The sequence below is a fragment of the Nematolebias whitei genome, chromosome 4 (genome assembly GCF_014905685.2).
Source record: "Nematolebias whitei isolate Nwh7 chromosome 4, NemWhi1, whole genome shotgun sequence".
Lineage (NCBI taxonomy): Eukaryota > Metazoa > Chordata > Actinopteri > Cyprinodontiformes > Rivulidae > Nematolebias > Nematolebias whitei.
In genome coordinates, this window is record NC_056501.1 from 32,212,709 (window position 1) to 32,232,178 (window position 19,470).

A 19,470-nucleotide genomic window follows, 5' to 3' on the forward strand; every position below is an offset into this window, starting at 1 on the left:
CCACTGTCAAGGAAATAACAGAATGGGCTCAGGAATACTTCCAGAAAGCATTGTCAGTGAACACAATCTACCGTGCCATCCGCCGTTGCCAGCTGAAACTCTACAGTGCAAAGAGGAAGCCATTTCTAAGCAAGCTCCACAAGCTCAGACGTTTGCACTGGGCCAGGGGTCATTTAAAATGGAGTGTGGCAAAATGGAAGACTGTTCTGTGGTCGGATGAGTCACGATTTGTAGTTCTTTATGGAACACTGGGACGCCATGTCATCCGGACCAGAGAGGACAAGGCCTAGCACCTACACCTGCCTCCACCCTCATTTGCCCCACTCTGAGCCCTTGAGCAAGGCCCTTCACATAACAAAAAGTGTGTGTGCTGGGTGAGTGGGGTCATTCATGATGCAGGTGGACCTCTTCCTGCATCTGGAGGTGTAGATGTCTGTGATGGTCGGGAGACTGACTCCAACAGATTCCTGTGCAGCCTTCGCCACTCTCTGCAAAGCTTTTCTTTCTGCAGCTGTGCAGCCTCCATGCCACACGTTGATGCTGGAGCACAGGATGCTCTCCACTGCCCACCTGTAGAAGGAGGTGAGGACTGAGCTTCCCAGTCCAGCTCGTCTCAGCTGCCTGAGGAAGTAGAGTCTCTGATGAGCTTTCTTGATCAGGCTGGTGGTGTTGTTGCCCCAGCTGAGGTTGTCATTCATGTGTACACCCAAGTACTTGTAGCTGGAGACCACTTCCACTGCAGTTCCTGTCCAGGGTGTACCCCACCCCTCACACAGTGATTGCTGGACATGGGCACCGGTGACCCCCGTGACCCAAAATGGAAGAAGCGGGTAAAGATAATGGATGGATGTAATTCAAGAGCACAATAATTGCATGTAACATGTTCTTCAGCCAGGCAGCACGGTGGCGCAACTGGTAGAGCTGCTGCCTCTCAATGAGCAAGTCCCTGGTTCAAATCCCAGTTCCAGGGTATTTCTGGGTGGAGTTTGCATGTTCTCTCCGTGCTGTGTGGATTTTCTCTGGGTACTCCAGTTTCCTCTCACAGACCAAAAATATGCATGTTAGGCTGATTAGTAACTTTGAATTGTCCTGCGGTGTGAGTGAGAGAGTTAATGGTTGTTTGGCTCTATGTGTCCCTGTGATGGACTGGAGACCTGTCCAGGGTGTCCCCCACCTCTCGTACAATGACGGCTGGACGTGGGCACCAGCAGTCCAAAAAGGAAGAAGTGGGTAAATACAGTATGATGGATGTTCTTCAGCCTCCAATGGTTTCAGGTTTAGGAAATCTCAAACAATAAAAACGTAGTTTGTTTTGTGTATTTGTCTAATACACTTGATATATATTGTTAAGACTATGAGCCTTGGGGTCCTCTCAGAAGAGGTGGCTGTGGAAAGTGATGTAAATGGACCATACTTTTATAGCACATTTCTATCTTCTCAAGACACTCAAAGCTCTTTACTCTACAGCCTGTGCCCTCATTTACCCATTCATACAGCCAGTACTGGCCCAAGCCGCCATGCGGCCCTTAGCGAAATTTGGTTTGGTGCCCTCTGACAGCCCTGTTTACATTATCTTATATGTATATTTCATCTAGTGCACGGGTGTCAAACTCATCTTCATTTGGACTAACAAGTGCAAAGCGAGTCAGAGGTACACACTGTTCTGTAGAAAGTTTCACATGGATCCAGAATCTCCATGTGAAGATTTATAGCAGCACTCCCTCGATTTAATTACGTCCTCACACAATAAAATACCCAACTACACTATTTCAGGCGAGTATGCTGATTAAAATAAAACATGCATTTCATAAATGGGCCACATCAAGCTCATGAATGTCCTCAAAAGGCCAGACGTGGCAGAGTGTATTGATAAAACTACCCATTAACAAACTGGTCAAATATAACTTTCTCTGCATTCGATGACTCCCTTTAAAAATTAAATATTTTGTGTTTGAGTATTTTGGCATTAAAAACACAAAAACTGATTTGATTTGACTGATTAAAGTAATATTGAAGCACACAACTGTTTTAACACAATTTTATCACTTACATACAGGTTAGATCAGCTCATTTTGTATCGTTTTTCCCCAAGTATGTGATATGCTGAGATATATATTATTGTAAAAACAAATAATCACAACTTTATAATGGAATTGTGTGTAATAGAATCAAATAGAAATAACCCCGGGGCCCTAAGCTGTTTGCTTATGCCTTGGGCTGGCCATGCATACAGCACTCTACCATAACAGACTAATCAGAGCTTTAGATCCCATTCATACACCGATGGGACACGCATCAGAGGCAATGAGGGGTTCAGTGTCTTGCCCAGGGACACTTCAGCATGTGACTGCTGGTGGAATCAAACCTCCAACTCTCCCATTGGAAGGCGTCTGCTCTAACCACAGCCGCCCCAGATGACTGACCTCCCTGCTCGAGCTGTTGCTGGATAGATGGTTTGAAAATATAAACTTGCAAATAAAAGAACTGCTTGTATTCAGCTCTATAAAATGCAACAAAAATATCGTACGCGTTGATTGTAAAGACTGATTTTATTTTACAAAATGCAAAAATACAAATGCTTCAAGACGATTGCTGTTAATGAATCAAGCAAACATAAAACAGCAACAAAAGCAAACAAAGCCTCAGCTGTTCCAGTCCTGAAATCGGAAACAGTCACTTGCGATCTTCCACACGGGTTGGTCATTGGGTGAAGCCTGAGCCGTAAGAAGAAAATTCTGGTTGAAGAATCGCTGTTTGTTGCCTTCGAACTTGACTAACCCACCAGTCACCACCAGCAAAGTAGTCTGGCCTTGGGTCGCATGTTCTGGGAATGAAAAGCATTCAAAATGATGCAAAGCTCAATTTCACTAAAGGTATGCCATTTTTTTTCAAACTTGGATTTTCCCAACACATTTCATACTTTAATGCTATAAATCCCAAAGTTATCTTTGTATGAACATTGGATAGGCATCGTATTGCCTCACTGACCATGAACTGGCTGACAGTCCAGTGTTTGAACCTGAAACTCGCTCGATGGCAGAGACTCAAAAAACTCGCTCAGAGCATCTTGTCCTGACACGGCAGTGCCGTTCCACACCAGGGTCGCCTTGTCCATGTACAGCCGGGTCAAGTTCTGAAACACAGAAGACAATCAATAATAGAAAAATACACCAACAGAAGCAAAAAACATGCCTTACAGTAGCCCCCAAAATACAAATAAATCCTAAAAGTTACAAACTTTAAAGCACTTTTTTTTTTCTTTGGCATTGAATTTAAGTGTTGTCAAGAAATTGTGCAAACCTTTAAAACAAATTGACCACGCTAAAGTTAAGCAAGTTATAACTTAGCCATGTGTTTGAATAATCAGGTCTTGAGCAAATAAATGTGCATCAGTGAGCAGAGGAGTAACTAGATCTGCTGTGATGTTTGACTGAACGTTGTTCTTCAGGTGGGAAAAAACAAATTTCAAGGTTCTTTATTGTCATTCACATCACATGTGGTACATGAGGTGGAACGAAATTGTGCACACAGGGTCCCAGTTACATCCAACGACAGCAAAAATATAAATTGTCAAGGGAAACAGTATTAAGGATTTAATATAAATTTCATTTATTTATTTTAAAATAAATGTACTGGACATATCAAGTTGGAAATGAGTTGCAGATGTTCAATGATTACGTTCAGAGAGTTTCACGTCTGTCCATTGGTTCAAGAGCTGTTTTGCTAACACATGTTAAGGGCAGCGTTGCCAGGTGTACGATAATTATCGTATTTGTACGACAATTTTGCCCTCTATGATGTACAGATAATAATCCCAAAAAAGGCCAAATGTATGATAATTTGACCATTCTGTGAATGTGTGGTTGTAATCAGTTGTCATCAGCCTGTCGCAACTGTATGTCTGAGTTTTTTTGTGAACCCTGAAGGCTTTTGTGTCCACAAACAGATGCTGGAAATTCCAGCCAATCGTGCTTTTCTAAATGTGACCTACGAGTGACGTGTATGCGTTTGCCTCAGAACAACGGCCATGATTGGCTGAGTAGTCTGCTGCACCCGCGCCATGGGTGAGGAAGAGAAAACAGAAAAGAAAGAAGAAGCAGAGCCGGTCTGGAAGCGGACCCATCACTACTATAATGCATCAATAGATTTGTTATTTTGGTTATGACGGGTGTACAATAATTTCCCTCAAAATACGATAATTTTATGTCTCTAGTACGATAATCCTACATTTCTCACCTGGCAACACTGGTTAAAGGGCTTGTTCAGGGCCACACATTGGGGTAAATAAGGGTGGAGGCAGGTGTGTAAGACTTTTCGACCTTTCCCACTCAAACTTCTGTTATAATGGCCTAGAGATGTGAACCTGCAATCTCCTAATCACAGGCTTGCCTTCTCTAACCTGTGCACCACCACTCCCCTCTGACTGATTACACAATGACGTAACATTAAGATGGCTGTGTCTAAAAACAACTGTGCTTTATGTGGATGAATTGAGGGCAGAAAGAGCAAAAGTTATCAAAGTCTGTTAACTATTGGTATAAAAGAGGTGCGACTGTTGTTCTACATCTGGTTCCTGGTACTATTTTATGAAATTGGACCACAGCAGTGGTAAATAGCCAACTGGTGAAAATGAAGAGGAAATTTATACAGATATGTAAAAGAAACAGAAATGTTTGAAGGATATACAGAAACAAAAAGGCTTAAAGATACAAAAATGGCAAACTCTACAAATTAATTTGTTAATCAATTGAAAAATAAATTATAAAAATTTGTAAGAATAGAATAATATATAGATTTTAATTTATTGCCTTTATCGTTTCTTCGTGTCTCTCTCTTTCTACTGAAGACACTGGATGACAAAAAGCTCAACTCCGGTGCTCTTCACTGACCCCTCCCTTTCACTTTAAAATCCATTTTAACTGTCCAAAATCACGTTTTTGGATCATTAACAGCAGCTAAGCTGAGAAGCTAAGCTACGAGCTAAGCTAACAGGCCGACCTCGGGGGGGGGGGGGGGGGCTTGTTGAAGCTCCAAAATTCACGGTTGAAACCCGTGTCTTCGTGTACAAAGTTGTTTTTCTCTGTAAAAAGAAGCTGAGAACTTGTTTACTGATTCTTTTTAATTAAAAGCTTTGTGTGAAAAAAGCTATGCTAAAGAGCTCAAACCACACTGAGCGTCCGCCATTTTCAGAACTGGAAAAAAAGGAAGGAGAGACTGCCCATGTCACGTCAAGGGGCCTTCCTCCATCCATCCATCCATCCATTATCTTTACCCGTTTATTCCATTTTGGGTCACGGGGGTCGCTGGTGCCCATGTCCAACAGTCACTGTGCGAGGGGCGGGGTACACCCTGGACGGGTCGCAAGTCCATCACAGGGCCACATAGAGACAAACGACACAAACAACCATTCACTCTCTCACTCACACCTAGGGAAAATTTAGAGTTACCAATTAGCCTAACATGCATGTTTTTGGTCTGTGGGAGGAAACCGGAGCACCCGGAGAAAACCCACGCATGCACGGAGAGAACATGCAAACTCCACCCAGAAAGGCCCCTGGACCGGGGTTTGAACCAGGGACCTTCTCGCTGAGAGGCAGCAGCTCTACCAGTTGCGCCACCGTGCTGCCCGGGGCCTTCCTCCCATTTTTCTTAAAGAGTCACGCTGCTCATTCCCTCACTATCCATCTTTCGGTTCAAACAGTCTTATACTGCCATCCGGTGGTCAAAGCAGGTATTAAAACAAAACTAATTAACAAACATTTCTTATTAAATTTGATAATAAATACAAATTATTGTCAAATTTCAAACAATTTTATCGTTCATCGCAATAATTTCTGAGACAATTAATCACCTAGCAAAATTTGTTATCGTGACAGGCCTAAACAAAATAACAGAAAACTTCAGTTTGCAAAACTATTCACCCCCGTAAGGTCAGTTCTTCGTAGAGCCACATTTTGTGACAACTACACTTGCAAGTCTCTGAGCTTGCCACATCTTGCCACTGGGATTTTTGCCCATTCCTCGAGGCAAAACTGCTCCAGCTCGTTCAAGTTAGATGTTCCCGCAGGTGGACAGCAATCTCAAGTCTGACCACAGATTCTCAATTGGATTAAGGTCTGGGCTTTGACTAGACCATTTCAATATATTTACACATTTTCCCTTTAACCACTTGAGTGTTACTTTGGCAGTAAGCTTTGGGTCATTGTCCTGATGGAAGGTGAACCTCCGTCCCAGTCTCAAATCACTGACAGACCGAAACAGGTTTTTCTCAAGAATATCTCTGTATTTAGCACCATCCATCTTCCCCTCGACTCAGACCAGTTTCCCAGTCCCTGCTGAAAAACATCCCCACAGCAAGATGCTGCCAACACCATGTTTCACTGTGGGGATGGTGTTCTTGGGGTGATGAGATGTGTTGGTTTGAACCAGAAATAATGTGTTCTTTGGTGGCCGAAAAGTTCAACTCTGGTCTCATCTGAGCAGAGAACCTTCCTCCATACATTTGGTGAGTCTGCCACATGCCTTTTAAAGTTAAATGTTTCTAAGACAAAGGAGATGGTCTTTGATTTTAGAAAAGTCTCCTCACTTGTCACTCCTGTGGTTGATAACCGTGAAGCTGTTGAGGTGGTGCAACAATATAAATATCTGGGAACTGTTCTTGATGGCAAACTGAACTTTGACCCCCATGTGAACTCACTTTGTAAGAAGGCCACCAGAGAATGTATTTTTATTGGAAGCTCTGGTTTTATTGTTGATTCTACTTTTTATGAGAATGTTTTATTCATGTTTTATTGAGTCTCTTTTAACTTTTTTAAATTTATCAGCCGGATGATTTATCGTCCCCGATTTCCTTAATTTTGGGAAATCGACCGATACTTGCAAGAGAAACCGACTTCTACCAATTTTTTTGTTTGTTTGTTTTAACAACAATTGTCTGAACTTCATTGATTTTTCAGAGCACTACCTCATGGCCAGTTAAAATAAGTTTGTATTGTTTCTAGGATATTGTTCAAGGGTATGTTTTTCAATAAAATATGACTGGAAAATTGAAGGTACATTGTGACCTTATAACACCTGACCATGTTTCTTATAAAACAAAATCGGTACCGGCCAAATCGGAATCGGCAGGTCAGACTTTTTAGAAATCAGTGATCGGCCAGAAAACTGCAATTGGTGCACCCCTAACTTTTACCTTCATTTGTTGGTTTGGACTTTTCACACGAAAAAACAGGAATAAACTCTTGAGTGTCAGGATGTGCAACAAAACTGCTGGCATAGCTCTACAGAACCTCACTGACCTACACAACGTGAGGCCACTGAACAAGGTCGGACTGATTCTGGCAGATCCTGATCATCCACTCCATGGTGAATTCAGGTTGCTTCCATCTGGACGCAGGTATCTACTGCCCAGATGTAGAACGAACAGACTGAAAAACTCATTCATCCCTGTAGACATCAGGCTTCTCAACGAACAGTGATGTTTTCTGTTATTTTAATGTCTCAATGTCTTGTCTAGTATGGTTGATTTATGTGCCTACTGACTGTGAAACAAACTGCCCCTTGGGGATAATAAAGACTCTTGAACTTCTTCAACATGAATTTTGGCAAACTCAAAATGAACCTTTTCTATTTTTGTCTGAAAGGAAATGCTTTTTTTCTGGTCACTCTTCCATAAAGCCCAGCTCTATGGAGTGTACGCCTCATATAGCTGTCCACTGTTCCACCTGGGTGTATCCAAGGTGCAATGGGTTAAATGTAGAGAACCAATTTGGCCATTGTATGGGAACATACAATGACGACAACAGATAACACTTTACTTGTTGGAGTCATATGGACAGATACTCCAGTCTCTGCTTGTGAACTGAGCAGCTCCTTCAGGGTTACCTTAGGTCTCTGGTTAAAACCCTCCTTGCCTGGTCTGAGAGTTTTGGTGGGCAGCCTTCTCTTGGCAGGTTTGTTGTGGTACCAAGTTCTTTCCATTTGACGACAATGGATTCGATGGTGCTCTGAGAAATCATCAGAGATTTGGATTTTTTTATAACCCAACTTAATTGTACTTCCCAACAAGTCCCTGACTCGTTTTCCTTGGTCTTCATAGTGTTGTTTGGTTAGTGGTGGCTCTTGCTTACTGGCGTTGCAGCCTCTAGGGCCTTTCAGAAAAGGTGTGTGAATAGTGATACATCAGGTTGTCAGGAGATTTGTGGTCAAGGTTTATGGATTTTTTTAAACTACTATGGTTGAGAATGTTAACTGCCCATGAACCATGTGTTTGAGTTACGAGAGAGTTATCTTCTCTCTCAGAGAGGGCTGACTAAGGAGCTGATTAGATCCTGCATGTACAGCTGGGTGACCAAGGTCATCAGTGTTTGCCTGTGAAATAAAAATAATTCTCGCACACTGTCTGTGGCAGATTCTTTGTCACTGGACTCCATACATGTAAAACTTCTGCACATCTGTGTAACCTGTTGTGAAAGTCTGCCCTTGCAAGTAAAACCGGTTAAAAATCTTCTCATGTCCTCGCGTTTTACTTGCTTTTTTGAGTAAGTAAAATAAATAGAAGATATTTTTATCCAACAGATATGACGCTTAGATTGCACACAGGTGGACTTCCTTTCACTAAGCACGTGATTTCTGAAGGTAAGTGGTTGCACCAGAACTTTTAGGGGCTTCATGGCAAAGGGGGTGAATACATATGCACATGGTAATTTTCAGATTTTTATTTTCCCAAATGTTTTTTTTATATATATATTCAGCGTTTTCATTTCACTTCATCAACTTAGAATTTTGTGTAAATACAAACAATTCAGATTTAAAAAAAACAACAACATTTAAATACAGGTCAGAATGTAACAAAGTAGGTAAAAAGCCAAGGGGGTGAATACTTTCACAAGTCACTGTAAATATAAGAATCATCATTTGCAAATTTTGTCTTTTTAAGTATTAGCCTTTAAAAAATGAAGACTCTGAACACTAAATTAATTGTTTTTTGTAAAAGAAATAAAATGTTTTGCTAATCATATTGTTTTAGTGCATTTAATTGCCATGTTTGCAAATTATCTCATGAAGCACTGAACAATTTTTATTAAATATGCATCAATTCATGCACTGATGGTTTATTGGATGATATGCATTTCTTAAAAGTAATGTTAAGTTTTTAATTGCACATAATTTAACTATACCTTTATTTATTTTTACATTTATTTTTGAATTTGAACACACAGTGGCATGAGGTAAAGACATCTATTATCTTTACCCGCTTCTTCCTTTCTGGGTAACTGGGGTCACTGGTGCCCATGTCCAGCAATCACCGTGCAAGAGGTGGGGGACACCCTGGACAAGTCACAAGTCCATCACAGGGACGCAGAGACAAACAGACATTCACTCTCTCACTCACACTTTAGAGTTCTGTGGGAGAAAACCCACACATGTGCAGAGAGAACATACAAACTCCACCCAGAAAGGCTGGGATTTGATCCAGCAACCTTCTCGCTGAGAGGCAACAGCTCTACCAACTGAGCTACCGTGCCACCGTCAGGCAAAAACATTTATAATGCAACTCAACCATGCAGCTATCTCAAATACATTATATGTGTTTGATGATTTAGGTTTAATATTACACATCTGAATTACAATGCTCAACTTTTCTACTTTTTAATTAAAAAACATCAAATTTGCCTAAATGTAAATACCAACAGAGCAGCTATGAAGATGTGGGTTAAGTCACTGCTCCCTGGTGAGGAAACTGGGTAACAGCAGAATAATTTGCAGTGTTGAATTAGGTATAAACCACCTAAAATAGATGCTAGTGTGTTCATAATGCGATCTAAAGCAAACACTGGAATACTTGTGTATAAACTAAACCATTCACGTGACAAAACTCACCCTTCTTTTCTTATCCATGCAATCATAGTAAATGTTGACAAACTCTTCAGAATATCGACACGACTGGTCAGCGTGTGTCCTGAAATCCTGAAGCGATAAACACGTAATAAACACTTAATCAAAACTGAGTTAAATAATATTTAACCTAATAACAAAAAAAAGCTCAAATACTCGAACGTTAACTGTATAATGGTGATAGACTTACCAACGTGCTTGCCATGTTTGTAACAATTTAATCGAAACAACAAATAAACAAGAAATAACAATAAAAGTGATAAATCGTGAGGATAACGTTATAATAATTCAAAACTGGCTTTGTTACGTCTTTACTTAGAAAACAACGCGTCCATCTTGAAACACGTTTTACTTCCTATGGCCAAAAATGCGTAGCCTTCAAAATAAAATGTTTTTGGTTTCGTTCAACAAAAAATAACGATTATTGTCAGAAATTATGTACTTTACAATGTATTTATATAGATAGATAATAAGTATTCAGAGTAGTTTCTATGTAAATTGTTATTTGCGTACACTTTGAGAAGATATTCCAAACCTGGTGTTTTACTTTGAAGTGAAAAGCGTCGACCCAGGCGGATGTAGAGAAAATAATTTCCTGAGTCACTGCCTCTCAAGTTTTACTTCCTTTGGCCAAAAATGCGTAGCTTTCAAAATAAAATATTTTTGGTTTCGTTCAACAAAAAATAACGATTGTTGTCAGAAATTATGTACTTTACAATGTATTTATATAGATATATAATAAGTATTCAGAGTAATTTCTATGTAAATTGTTATTTGCGTACACTTTGAGAAGATATTCCAAACCAGGTGTTTTACTTTGAAGTGAAAATCGTCGACCCAGGCGGATGTAGAGAAAATAATTTCCTGAGTCATTGCGTCTGTGTTGAGTGCAGTAATTTCAAAATCGTCGTTTCCTACAAGTTTTTACTGAAGATTAGCAAAAAATTTAAGCATGGAGGGTTCCGTGTCGAATGTGGAGATCTGTAATTTAGCATACAGCGGACAGTACGAGAAAGTAAAACAGTGTATTTTGTCAAATAAAACGCTTGCTAACAAAACGGACCAGGTAAGAATGTTAAAGCTACATGAGCAATATTTTAATGAGCCCTTATTGAAAATATAATTTGATTTCAGGATGGTAGAACCGCTCTACACTGGGCTTGTTCAGCTGGGCACACCAGTATCGTGACGTTTCTGCTTGAACTGGGACTTGATGTGAATCTCCAAGATGATGTATGGCTTTTCTTTGTCAGTGTGTTTAAATTAAAAGCTTTTCAAAAAGAAATCAAAAGGGTTTTTTTATAAGTTGATGCACTCTTATCGTCTAAAAGTGACACCTCATCTTTAATGTGATGTAATAAATGTTGTTTCAGAGTGTTACTAACGCCATATGTGGTGTGTTGTCCACTCCCCAGGCCTCTTGGAGTCCTTTGCACATTGCTGCCTCTGCAGGCAGAGAGGACATAGTGACATCTTTGATCAGCAAAGGAGCTCAGCTGAACTCAGTCAATCAAAATGGATGCACCCCTCTGCACTACGCCGCCTCCAAAGACAGATACGAGGTAGTGTTGTCTGCTTGCAGTAACAACTACTGAGACATCACATTCTTCTATCTAATCATTCATCTATTCGTTCTTTATTTTCTCTCCTGCCTTTAGCCCAGTTCTGGGTTGGGGTTTGACCTCAGCCATCAGCTAGCGTAGTGTTTTTCACCCTCTTTGAGATACAACACTTTTGTCGTATAAAAAGAAAATCTTGTGGCACACCACCAACCAAAGTGTTACACAATGGGCACACTGTTGTTTAGTGGGGTGGACGAATGGACGGACATTATTGATTATCAGTCTGTTTTGTATACTCTCAAGGCCAGTTTTATTGAACACTGATATCCTAGTAGTAATTGAAGGAAGACGCATGACGCTCTTCCTTAACAGCTCTCAGTCTCCCTTGTTTGTTGGCGTCTCTGGGCAGCACGTCTCATCCCCAAAATGCCCCCTGGGCGCTTTAAATAGCTGCCCACTGCACCACCTGGTGGTGGATGGGTTAAATGCAGAGACTAATTTCGCCATTGTATGGAAACATACAGTGCTGACATTGTGATGACATTATTATTATTATTATTATTATTATTATAGCCTTTGTGTTTGAAAACTGAAATCACATAAGTTTGTCGTGAAAAATGGCAGCAGCGTCATAGTAACTCTTATTTGCCCAAAACGGGGAACTCCTTGACATCAGTCACGTAAAAACTGTCCAAAGGTAGTTCATAAAATCTCAGCTTTAAATTTGTCATATTGTCTTAAGCTCGCTGTTTTTGTCTACTTTGGACCATTACAGCTATCATCATCTGAGGTGATATTTTGTGCAGGGTCCAGATCTGAATTTCCTCTATTCGTTTTCAAATCCATAGTTTTGAAACATTCTAATATATCCACATGTTGCATACTCATTCTGTTTTGTTTCTTAAATGATTTTATTGCTTATTTACCTACTGCCACCCACTGGCAGCAAAGGGTAATTCATTACTCTGGAACAACTGCATCTCAGGTTTACTGGCAGTCGTTGTCAGTAGACAAACTTTGGTTTAATTTCATTCTGCAAATTTATCCTTAGCTTTATGCCAACATTTTTATCTTCCTTTATGTTGGATAAACAAAGCAATCACAACCTACACTCACATTTTGTCATTACTTGAGCACTTGTGGTGCAAAAAGAGCTTAGATTGGCTACAACAGGACCTGAAGATGTTCCACTAAAGGGAACTTAAAGTGCAGGTGCTTTACCAGTACATGTAGCTGGGTTGTTCCAGAGAGACTCATCATTCTGTACCTGATGTGGAAACTTTATAACATTTTCTGTACCGGTACCTTTGACCAAACTTTATAAAACTGAATAACAACAGAGTTGTTATGTCAGTCTTTGGCAACAATTTGTGTTTTGGGTCAAACGGTGAACAAATACCAGTCTCAATGCTTAACCATTCTTGCCCCTTCTCAGATTCCTCCCAGTATTTAACTAATTAAGCCATTTAAAATGACAAGCAGTGACACTTCGAATCCGGAAGTCCTAGACCACCTTTTTCTCTAGGGACATACAATTTATCTAGTTTTATTCTCTCTCTTTTACCTCCCCACAAGAAATGTTTAATCAAATGTTTATACCTTTTCAAGACATCTAGCAGACTTGTAATGGGCAACATCAAAACCACAGTTCAACTGAGGGGCGGCGATGATTTGAATGATATTAATCTTGCCCCACAATAGGTGGGGGGAGTGGTGGCGCAGAGGTTAGAGAAGGCGAGCCTCGAAAGGTCATCGATTCAATCCCCTGGACTGGCAACATCAAAATGTGTGTGTGTGGGAAAGGTGAAGCAAATTTTTTGTTTTAATTTTTAACAACACCAGGTTAAAGTTTAGTAAAGGTAAAAAAAAAAATCTAGTTCATTTACCAGAAAAACTTATTTTTATGTAGATTAAAGCAATAACGTGTTTTTTTGTTTGTTTTGTTTTAACCACAAACTTTTGTCATTTGTTGTTTGCTGAAGGTTGTTCACAGCAGCTTTATGAATTGTTCTTTAGAAGAACTCCCTGCTTATAAACTTGTCTGTTGGAAAAACTCGAGGTGGAGTCATTTATGGATAAAGAATGTCTGAGATAAATGCTGCCCATATTAATCAAGCCTCTTCTTCCCATTTACTTCAGTTTAATTTTGGTCAAAAAAAATTGGGACTGTCAACCAGACATTACAGTAGAGTTGATAACATCTCTTTATACAGGTCCTTCTCAAAAAATTAGCATATTGTGATAAAGGTCATTATTTTCCATAATGTAATGATAAAAATGAAACTTTCTTTCAGATTCATTGCACACCAACTGAAATATTTCAGGTCTTTAATTGTTTTAATACTGATGATTATGGCATACAGCTCATGAAAACCCAAAATGCCTGTCCCAAAAAATTAGCATATTTCATCCCACCAATGAAAGACAAGTGTTTTTATTACAAAAAACACCAACCTTCAAATAATCATGTTCAGTTATTCACTCAATACTTAGTCGGGAATCCTTTTGCATGAATGACTGCTTCAGTGCGGCGTGGCATGGAGGCAATCAGCCTGTGGCACTGCTGAGGTGTCATGGAGGCCCAGGATGCTTCGATAGCGGCCTTAAGCTCATCCAGAGTGTTGGGTCTTGCGTCTCTCAACTTTCTCTTCACAATATCCCACAGGTTCTCTATGGGGTTCAGGTCAGGAGAGTTGGCAGGCCAGTTGAGCACAGTCATACCATGGTCAGTAAACCATTTACCAGTGGTTTTGGCACTGTGAGCAGGTGCCAGGTCGTGCTGAAAAATGAAATCTTCATCTCCATAAAGCTTTTCAGCAGATGGAAGCATGAAGTGCTCCAAAATCTCCTGATAGCTGCATTGACCCTGCGCTTGATAAAACACAGTGGACCAACACCAGCAGCTGACATGGCACCCCAGACCATCACAGACTGTGGGTGCTTCACACTGGACTTCTGGCATTTTGGCATTTCCTTCTCCCCAGTCTTCCTCCAGACTCTGGCACCTTGATTTACGAATGATATGCAAAATTTGCTTTCATCCAAAAAAAGTACTTTGGACCACTGAGCAACAGTCCAGTGCTGCTTCTCTGTAGCCCAGGTCAGGCGCCTCTGCTGCTGTTTCTGGTTCAAAAGTGGCTTGACCTGGGGAATGCGGCACCTGTAGCTCATTTCCTGCACACGCCTGTGAACGGTGGCTCTGGATGTTTCTATTCCAGACTCAGTCCACTGCTTCCGCAGGTCCCCCAAGGTCTGGAATCGGCCCTTCTCCACAATCCTCCTCAGGGTCCGGTCACCTCTTCTCATCATGCAGCGTTTTCTGACACACTTTTCCCTTCCCACAGACTTCCCACTGAGGTGCCTTGATACAGCACTCTGGGAACAGCCTATTTGTTCAGCAATTTCTTTCTGTGTCTTACCCTCTTGCTTGAGGGTGTCAATGATGGCCTTCTGGACAGCAATCAGGTCGGCAGTCTTACCCATGATTGTGGTTTTGAGTAATGAACAAGGCTGGGAGTTTTTAAAAGCCTCAGGAATCTTTTGCAGGTGTTTAGAGTTACATCGTTGATTCAGATGGTTAGGTTAATAGCTTGTTTAGAGAACCTTTTCATGATATGCTAATTTTTTGGGACAGGCATTTTGGGTTTTCATGAGCTGTATGCCATAATCATCAGTATTAAAACAATTAAAGACCTGAAATATTTCAGTTGGTGTGCAATGAATCTGAAATATATGAAAGTTTCATTTTTATCATTACATTATGGAAAATAATGACCTTTATCACAATATGCTAAATTTTTGAGAAGGACCTGTACAAGTATATAAAAACATTTTTGGTGCCGTATTTTCCGCCTTAAACTTCGCTCCGCCCTATAAGTCTCATCGGGCCATATTTGTCTAATGAAATGGAAAAACCCATAAATATGTTGCTTCGCCGTATACGTTGCATCTATTATACGTCACCGCTGACAACCCGGAAATGTGGGCCGGTGTTGTGCCAGCCAGAAATTGTCTGCAAAATGGCAGCCACTGGGGCGTGCACGGGAGGACTTTTAACAAGAATTTAATAAGAGTAACACTTAAAAACAATTATTAGTTTGCTCAAAATTATAGTAAAGTTGTGTCTCAGTCTAACTTTTGCGTAATAAATGCACTTTGACAGTCAAATATTCTGGTTAGAGAGTCATGAGTCTTAACAGCCTCAGGGTAGAAGCTGTTCCTCAGTCTAGTGGTTCTACACTTAATGCTTCTCAGCCTCCTTCCTGAGGGGAGTGGGACAAAAAGTGTGCGTGCTGGGTGAGTGGGGTCCTTCATGATGCAGGTGGCCCTCTTCCTGCATCTGGAGGTGTAGATGTCTGTGATGGTGGGGAGGCTGACTCCAACAGTCTTCTGTGCAGCCTTCCCCACTCTCTGCAAAGCTTTTCTTTCTGCAGCTGTGCAGCCTCCATGCCACACGTTGATGCTCGAGCACAGGATGCTCTCCACTGAACACCTGTAGAAGGAGGTGAGGACTGAGTTTCCCAGTCCAGCTCGTCTCAGCCGCCTGAGGAAGTAGAGTCTCTGATGAGCTTTCTTGATCAGGCTGGTGGTGTTGTTGCTCCAGCTGCGGTTGTCATTCATGTGTACACCCAAGTACTTGTAGCTGGAGACCACTTCCACTGCAGTTCCTCTTATGTTTGGGGGGGATAGGTGTGTTTGTTCCTTCTGAAGTCCACAATCATCTCCTTTGTTTTCTTCGCATTGATGTGAAGGTTATTCTCTTTGCACCAGTTTTCCAGGTGTTCCACCTCCTGCCTGTAGCTGGACTCATCGTTGTTTGTGATGCATCCCACCACCACTGTATCATCTGCAAACTTTACAATGTGACAGCCTGGATGAGTAGCTGCACACTCATACGTGATCAGAGTGAACAGGAGAAGACTCAGCACACATCCCTGAGCAGAGCCAGTGCTGAGGGTTATGGTGGAGGAGGAAAAGTTGTGGATCCTCACAGACTGTGGTCTGTTTGTTATGAAGTCTAGTACCCAGTTGCAAATGGAGGGACTTAGTCCTAGTGTGGATAGTTTGTCCATCAGGGTTTGGGGGATCATGGTGTTGAAGGTGGATATGAAGTCCACAAAGAGCATACGGACATAAGAGTCTTTCTGCTCCAGGTGGTGGTTGGTTTTTATGATGTAAATAAAATAATTCAAGTAGAAAAATGGCAGGAAATCCACCATGAAAACATTTTCTGTTACAGCACTGTATGATGATTTCCAACTTCTAAAAGTATGTTTTTAAATAAACCTCTGCGTTTCGATGGACCAGAGAATATTGGATACATTTCTTTCTCCTTTTAGGCTATAAACGGTTCAGAGGGTCACAAAATTATGCATTATTGTTGGTAATCTACAAAACAAGGAATAACCTGAGAACATCTTTTATACGACATTCTCCAAAAATCTAACATTTAGGCCTTTTTACTTATTGTTTGAGTTTCTAATTGCCAACTGTCAAAACACGGTGGGTCCAGAAGGAGGTTATGTTCTTATTTAAAACTGACATGGATGAGTAGCTGCACTGTTTCTTTTTCAGAAACAGATCCTGTCTAACCGGAACGCTAGGAAACGCCTTGTATCTGTGACTTTCCTTCCCTCCATTGATTACGGTGACATTATTTACATGACGCTCCTACAAGAACCCTGCAGATGTTGGATGCTGTCTATCATGGTGCACTAAGATTCATAACTGGCTGTGATTATCGTACCCATCACTGCTCCCTGTATTCACTGGTTAACTGGTCATCATTAACTTCACACAGACTCTCTCACTGGTACATTTTCATCTTTAAATCACTTCTTGGTCTGCTGTCTTCATACATCTCCTCCTACATGTCTCTGCGTGAGTGCAGCTACGGCGTGCGCTCTCAGAACATTATTACCTGCAGTGTTCCCTCAATGAGGACTGAACTAGGCAAAAGGGTCTTCTCCTGCTCCGCTCCTGTTTCCTGGAACATCTTACAAAAAGATTTGAAGCTCTCGACCTTGACCTCTCTAAGTGGCTTTAAGAATCTGTTGGACTCCTGGCAGGGACCAACGCAGACATGTTCCTGTTTTTAGTTTTCTACATTCACCTTAGAACCTAGCTGTTTTTGTTACCTTTTTTAGCCATCCTATTTGTTTTAAAAAATAAAGAAAAAACTGGAGTATGACATTTTATAACTGTTTTTTGTTGTTGCTGTTGTCCATTGTTGTCATCATTCTTTGTTAAAATCAGGTCTCTCTTGTAAATGAGTCCTCGAGGCTCAATGGGATTTACCTGTCTAAATAAAGGTTGAATGAACATGAAAGGCAGTGGGTGAGATGCATTCCTTCAAGGAATGCTATGCCTTTAATTTATCGGTGTTTAAGAGCGTGAAACAGCATTTTCAGGCAAAATTTTAAAAATAAAATACAAACTAATTAGTTACTGAAACAAGTCCTTCTATATTTTAAGTATTCAAGAGTCATCAGTTTCAGCAAGTCTCATTTCCATTTTTCGTCTCACTTCCTACGTGAGATTAAAATTTCCACCAGTATGTGCGGATTTGGTGGCTTCTTTCAGAAACCAAAAGCACCAGTTGAGAAAATGTGCGCGTCTTGCCAAAGGGAAACTACTGGGGCTTAAACTGGGTTACTTGTCAGTGTTTGACACAGTTTCTTGGCTTTTCAGATTGCCTTGCTGTTGCTGGAAAATGGAGCAGACCCCAATGCTACTGACAAGTTGGATTCCACCCCACTTCACAGGGCGTCAGCTAAAGGCAACTACCGTCTCATCCAGCTGCTTCTCAAACAGAGCGCCTCAACAAACATCCAGGACTCGCAGGGCAATACACCTCTGTATGTGTCTAGAGAAACGTGGGGTTTTTCACTTCCTTTCGGTGGTATCAGTCACACGTTTTAGTTTATTTTTTCACTTTCATTGCAATTTAATGGAATTTTAACATGAGGTTGGGAAGCATTTTAGTTTAATGTACAAAAAAGTTTTCTTTCAGATTTCTGTTTAATTCTTTTTTTTTTTTTTACAGCCACCTGGCATGCGATGAGGAGCGTGTCGAAGCAGCCAAGCTACTGGTGGAACATGGGGCCAGCATTTACATCGAGAACAAAGAGGAGAAGACCCCACTCCAGGTAGCTAAGGGTGGCTTAGGAAACCTACTTCGTCGAATTGTGGAGGGTTGATGCTTTAAGGGAATTGTTCATGCTTCGACTGAAATTCCCACCAGAGGCACCAGTGCCACAATACATCCTGAAAATTGTCATTCCACTCAGTTCTCTCAGTTCTTCTTGACCAGGATTGGTATGAAACTGATGGACAGCTGGGACACGAGAAGGTGTTTAGGAAAAAGATGGACTGTGCTGCACCCCTTTCAGCTCCTTGCTAGGTTTTGAAGACATGCAGATACTATATGTTTGATGAAAAGCGTTGTCTCATAAACGCAGTGAAATACACATTGTATTTTTTTTTTTTTTTTTTATGGCTAACAAAAAACACGACTACAAGAAAATGTAAAATGATCTATTTGGAATAAATTTGTTGTTTACAAATGTGCATTGACTTTTGTTTGATTAATAAAATATTCCACTATCTTGTGGAGGAAAATGTGTACTCCATCTAGGATTTGATTCCTGTCTTAATTTAATCAATGATTTTTTTTTCTCACCCTAAAGTTAATCATGGAGTTCCATCAGGGTTCTGTGTTTGGACCTTGATTTTTATTTTGTAATTGCGTCCTTTGGGGTAAAAGTGTTGTCATAGTCAAATGTATATTTTTAAGAAACTCATTCATGAAACAAGTCTTTGATGCATAGTGTTTCAGTTCCGTAGTATTTCCTACCCCCTGCTTCCCATAAGAAAACGTCTTAGTTTTGTGTGGAACATATCGCCAGCAGCACAAACCGCACTCTCCACAACGGTCAATAACCTGAGATACAACGTTGGTGTCTAAAGCCATTACCAGTCAAAACTCAACTTACAAAACTAAACATTAGCT

The 19,470-nt window shown here is 40.8% G+C and overlaps 2 protein-coding genes across 2 annotated transcripts; one reads left to right on the top strand and one right to left on the bottom strand.

Annotated features, from left to right (window-relative positions):
* Window positions 1-2,551: 2,551 nt before the first annotated feature.
* nxt2 (nuclear transport factor 2-like export factor 2) lies at window positions 2,552-10,250 on the bottom strand. The gene is made up of 4 exons (XM_037675984.1): window positions 10,088-10,250; window positions 9,883-9,969; window positions 2,989-3,133; window positions 2,552-2,824 (listed from the first exon to the last, which is right to left on the bottom strand). The coding sequence occupies exons 1-4, from the start codon at window positions 10,100-10,102 to the stop codon at window positions 2,643-2,645; spliced, it is 429 nt and encodes a 142-aa protein (XP_037531912.1). The 5' UTR covers window positions 10,103-10,250; the 3' UTR covers window positions 2,552-2,642.
* Window positions 10,251-10,766: 516 nt separating this feature from the next.
* psmd10 (proteasome 26S subunit, non-ATPase 10) lies at window positions 10,767-18,698 on the top strand. Its single transcript, XM_037675985.1, has 5 exons — window positions 10,767-10,963; window positions 11,032-11,130; window positions 11,313-11,459; window positions 18,150-18,316; window positions 18,505-18,698. Exons 1-5 carry the CDS (start codon window positions 10,850-10,852, stop codon window positions 18,656-18,658), a joined length of 681 nt encoding a protein of 226 aa, XP_037531913.1. The 5' UTR covers window positions 10,767-10,849; the 3' UTR covers window positions 18,659-18,698.
* Window positions 18,699-19,470: the final 772 nt, after the last annotated feature.

Bases quoted from the DNA above. Each gene is read 5' to 3' on its own strand.
- nxt2 (XM_037675984.1), bottom strand. The intron at 3,134-9,882 runs GTGAGTTTTGTC...TCTGTGTTTCAG, and splicing joins GCATGGATAAGAAAAGAAGG to AACTTGACCCGGCTGTACAT. The intron at 2,825-2,988 runs GTCAGTGAGGCA...TTTCATTCCCAG, and splicing joins GGACTGTCAGCCAGTTCATG to AACATGCGACCCAAGGCCAG.
- psmd10 (XM_037675985.1), top strand. From the start codon at position 10,850: ATGGAGGGTTCCGTGTCGAATGTGGAGATCTGTAATTTAGCATACAGC. The intron at 11,131-11,312 runs GTATGGCTTTTC...TCCACTCCCCAG, and splicing joins ATGTGAATCTCCAAGATGAT to GCCTCTTGGAGTCCTTTGCA. The intron at 11,460-18,149 runs GTAGTGTTGTCT...TTGGCTTTTCAG, and splicing joins CCTCCAAAGACAGATACGAG to ATTGCCTTGCTGTTGCTGGA.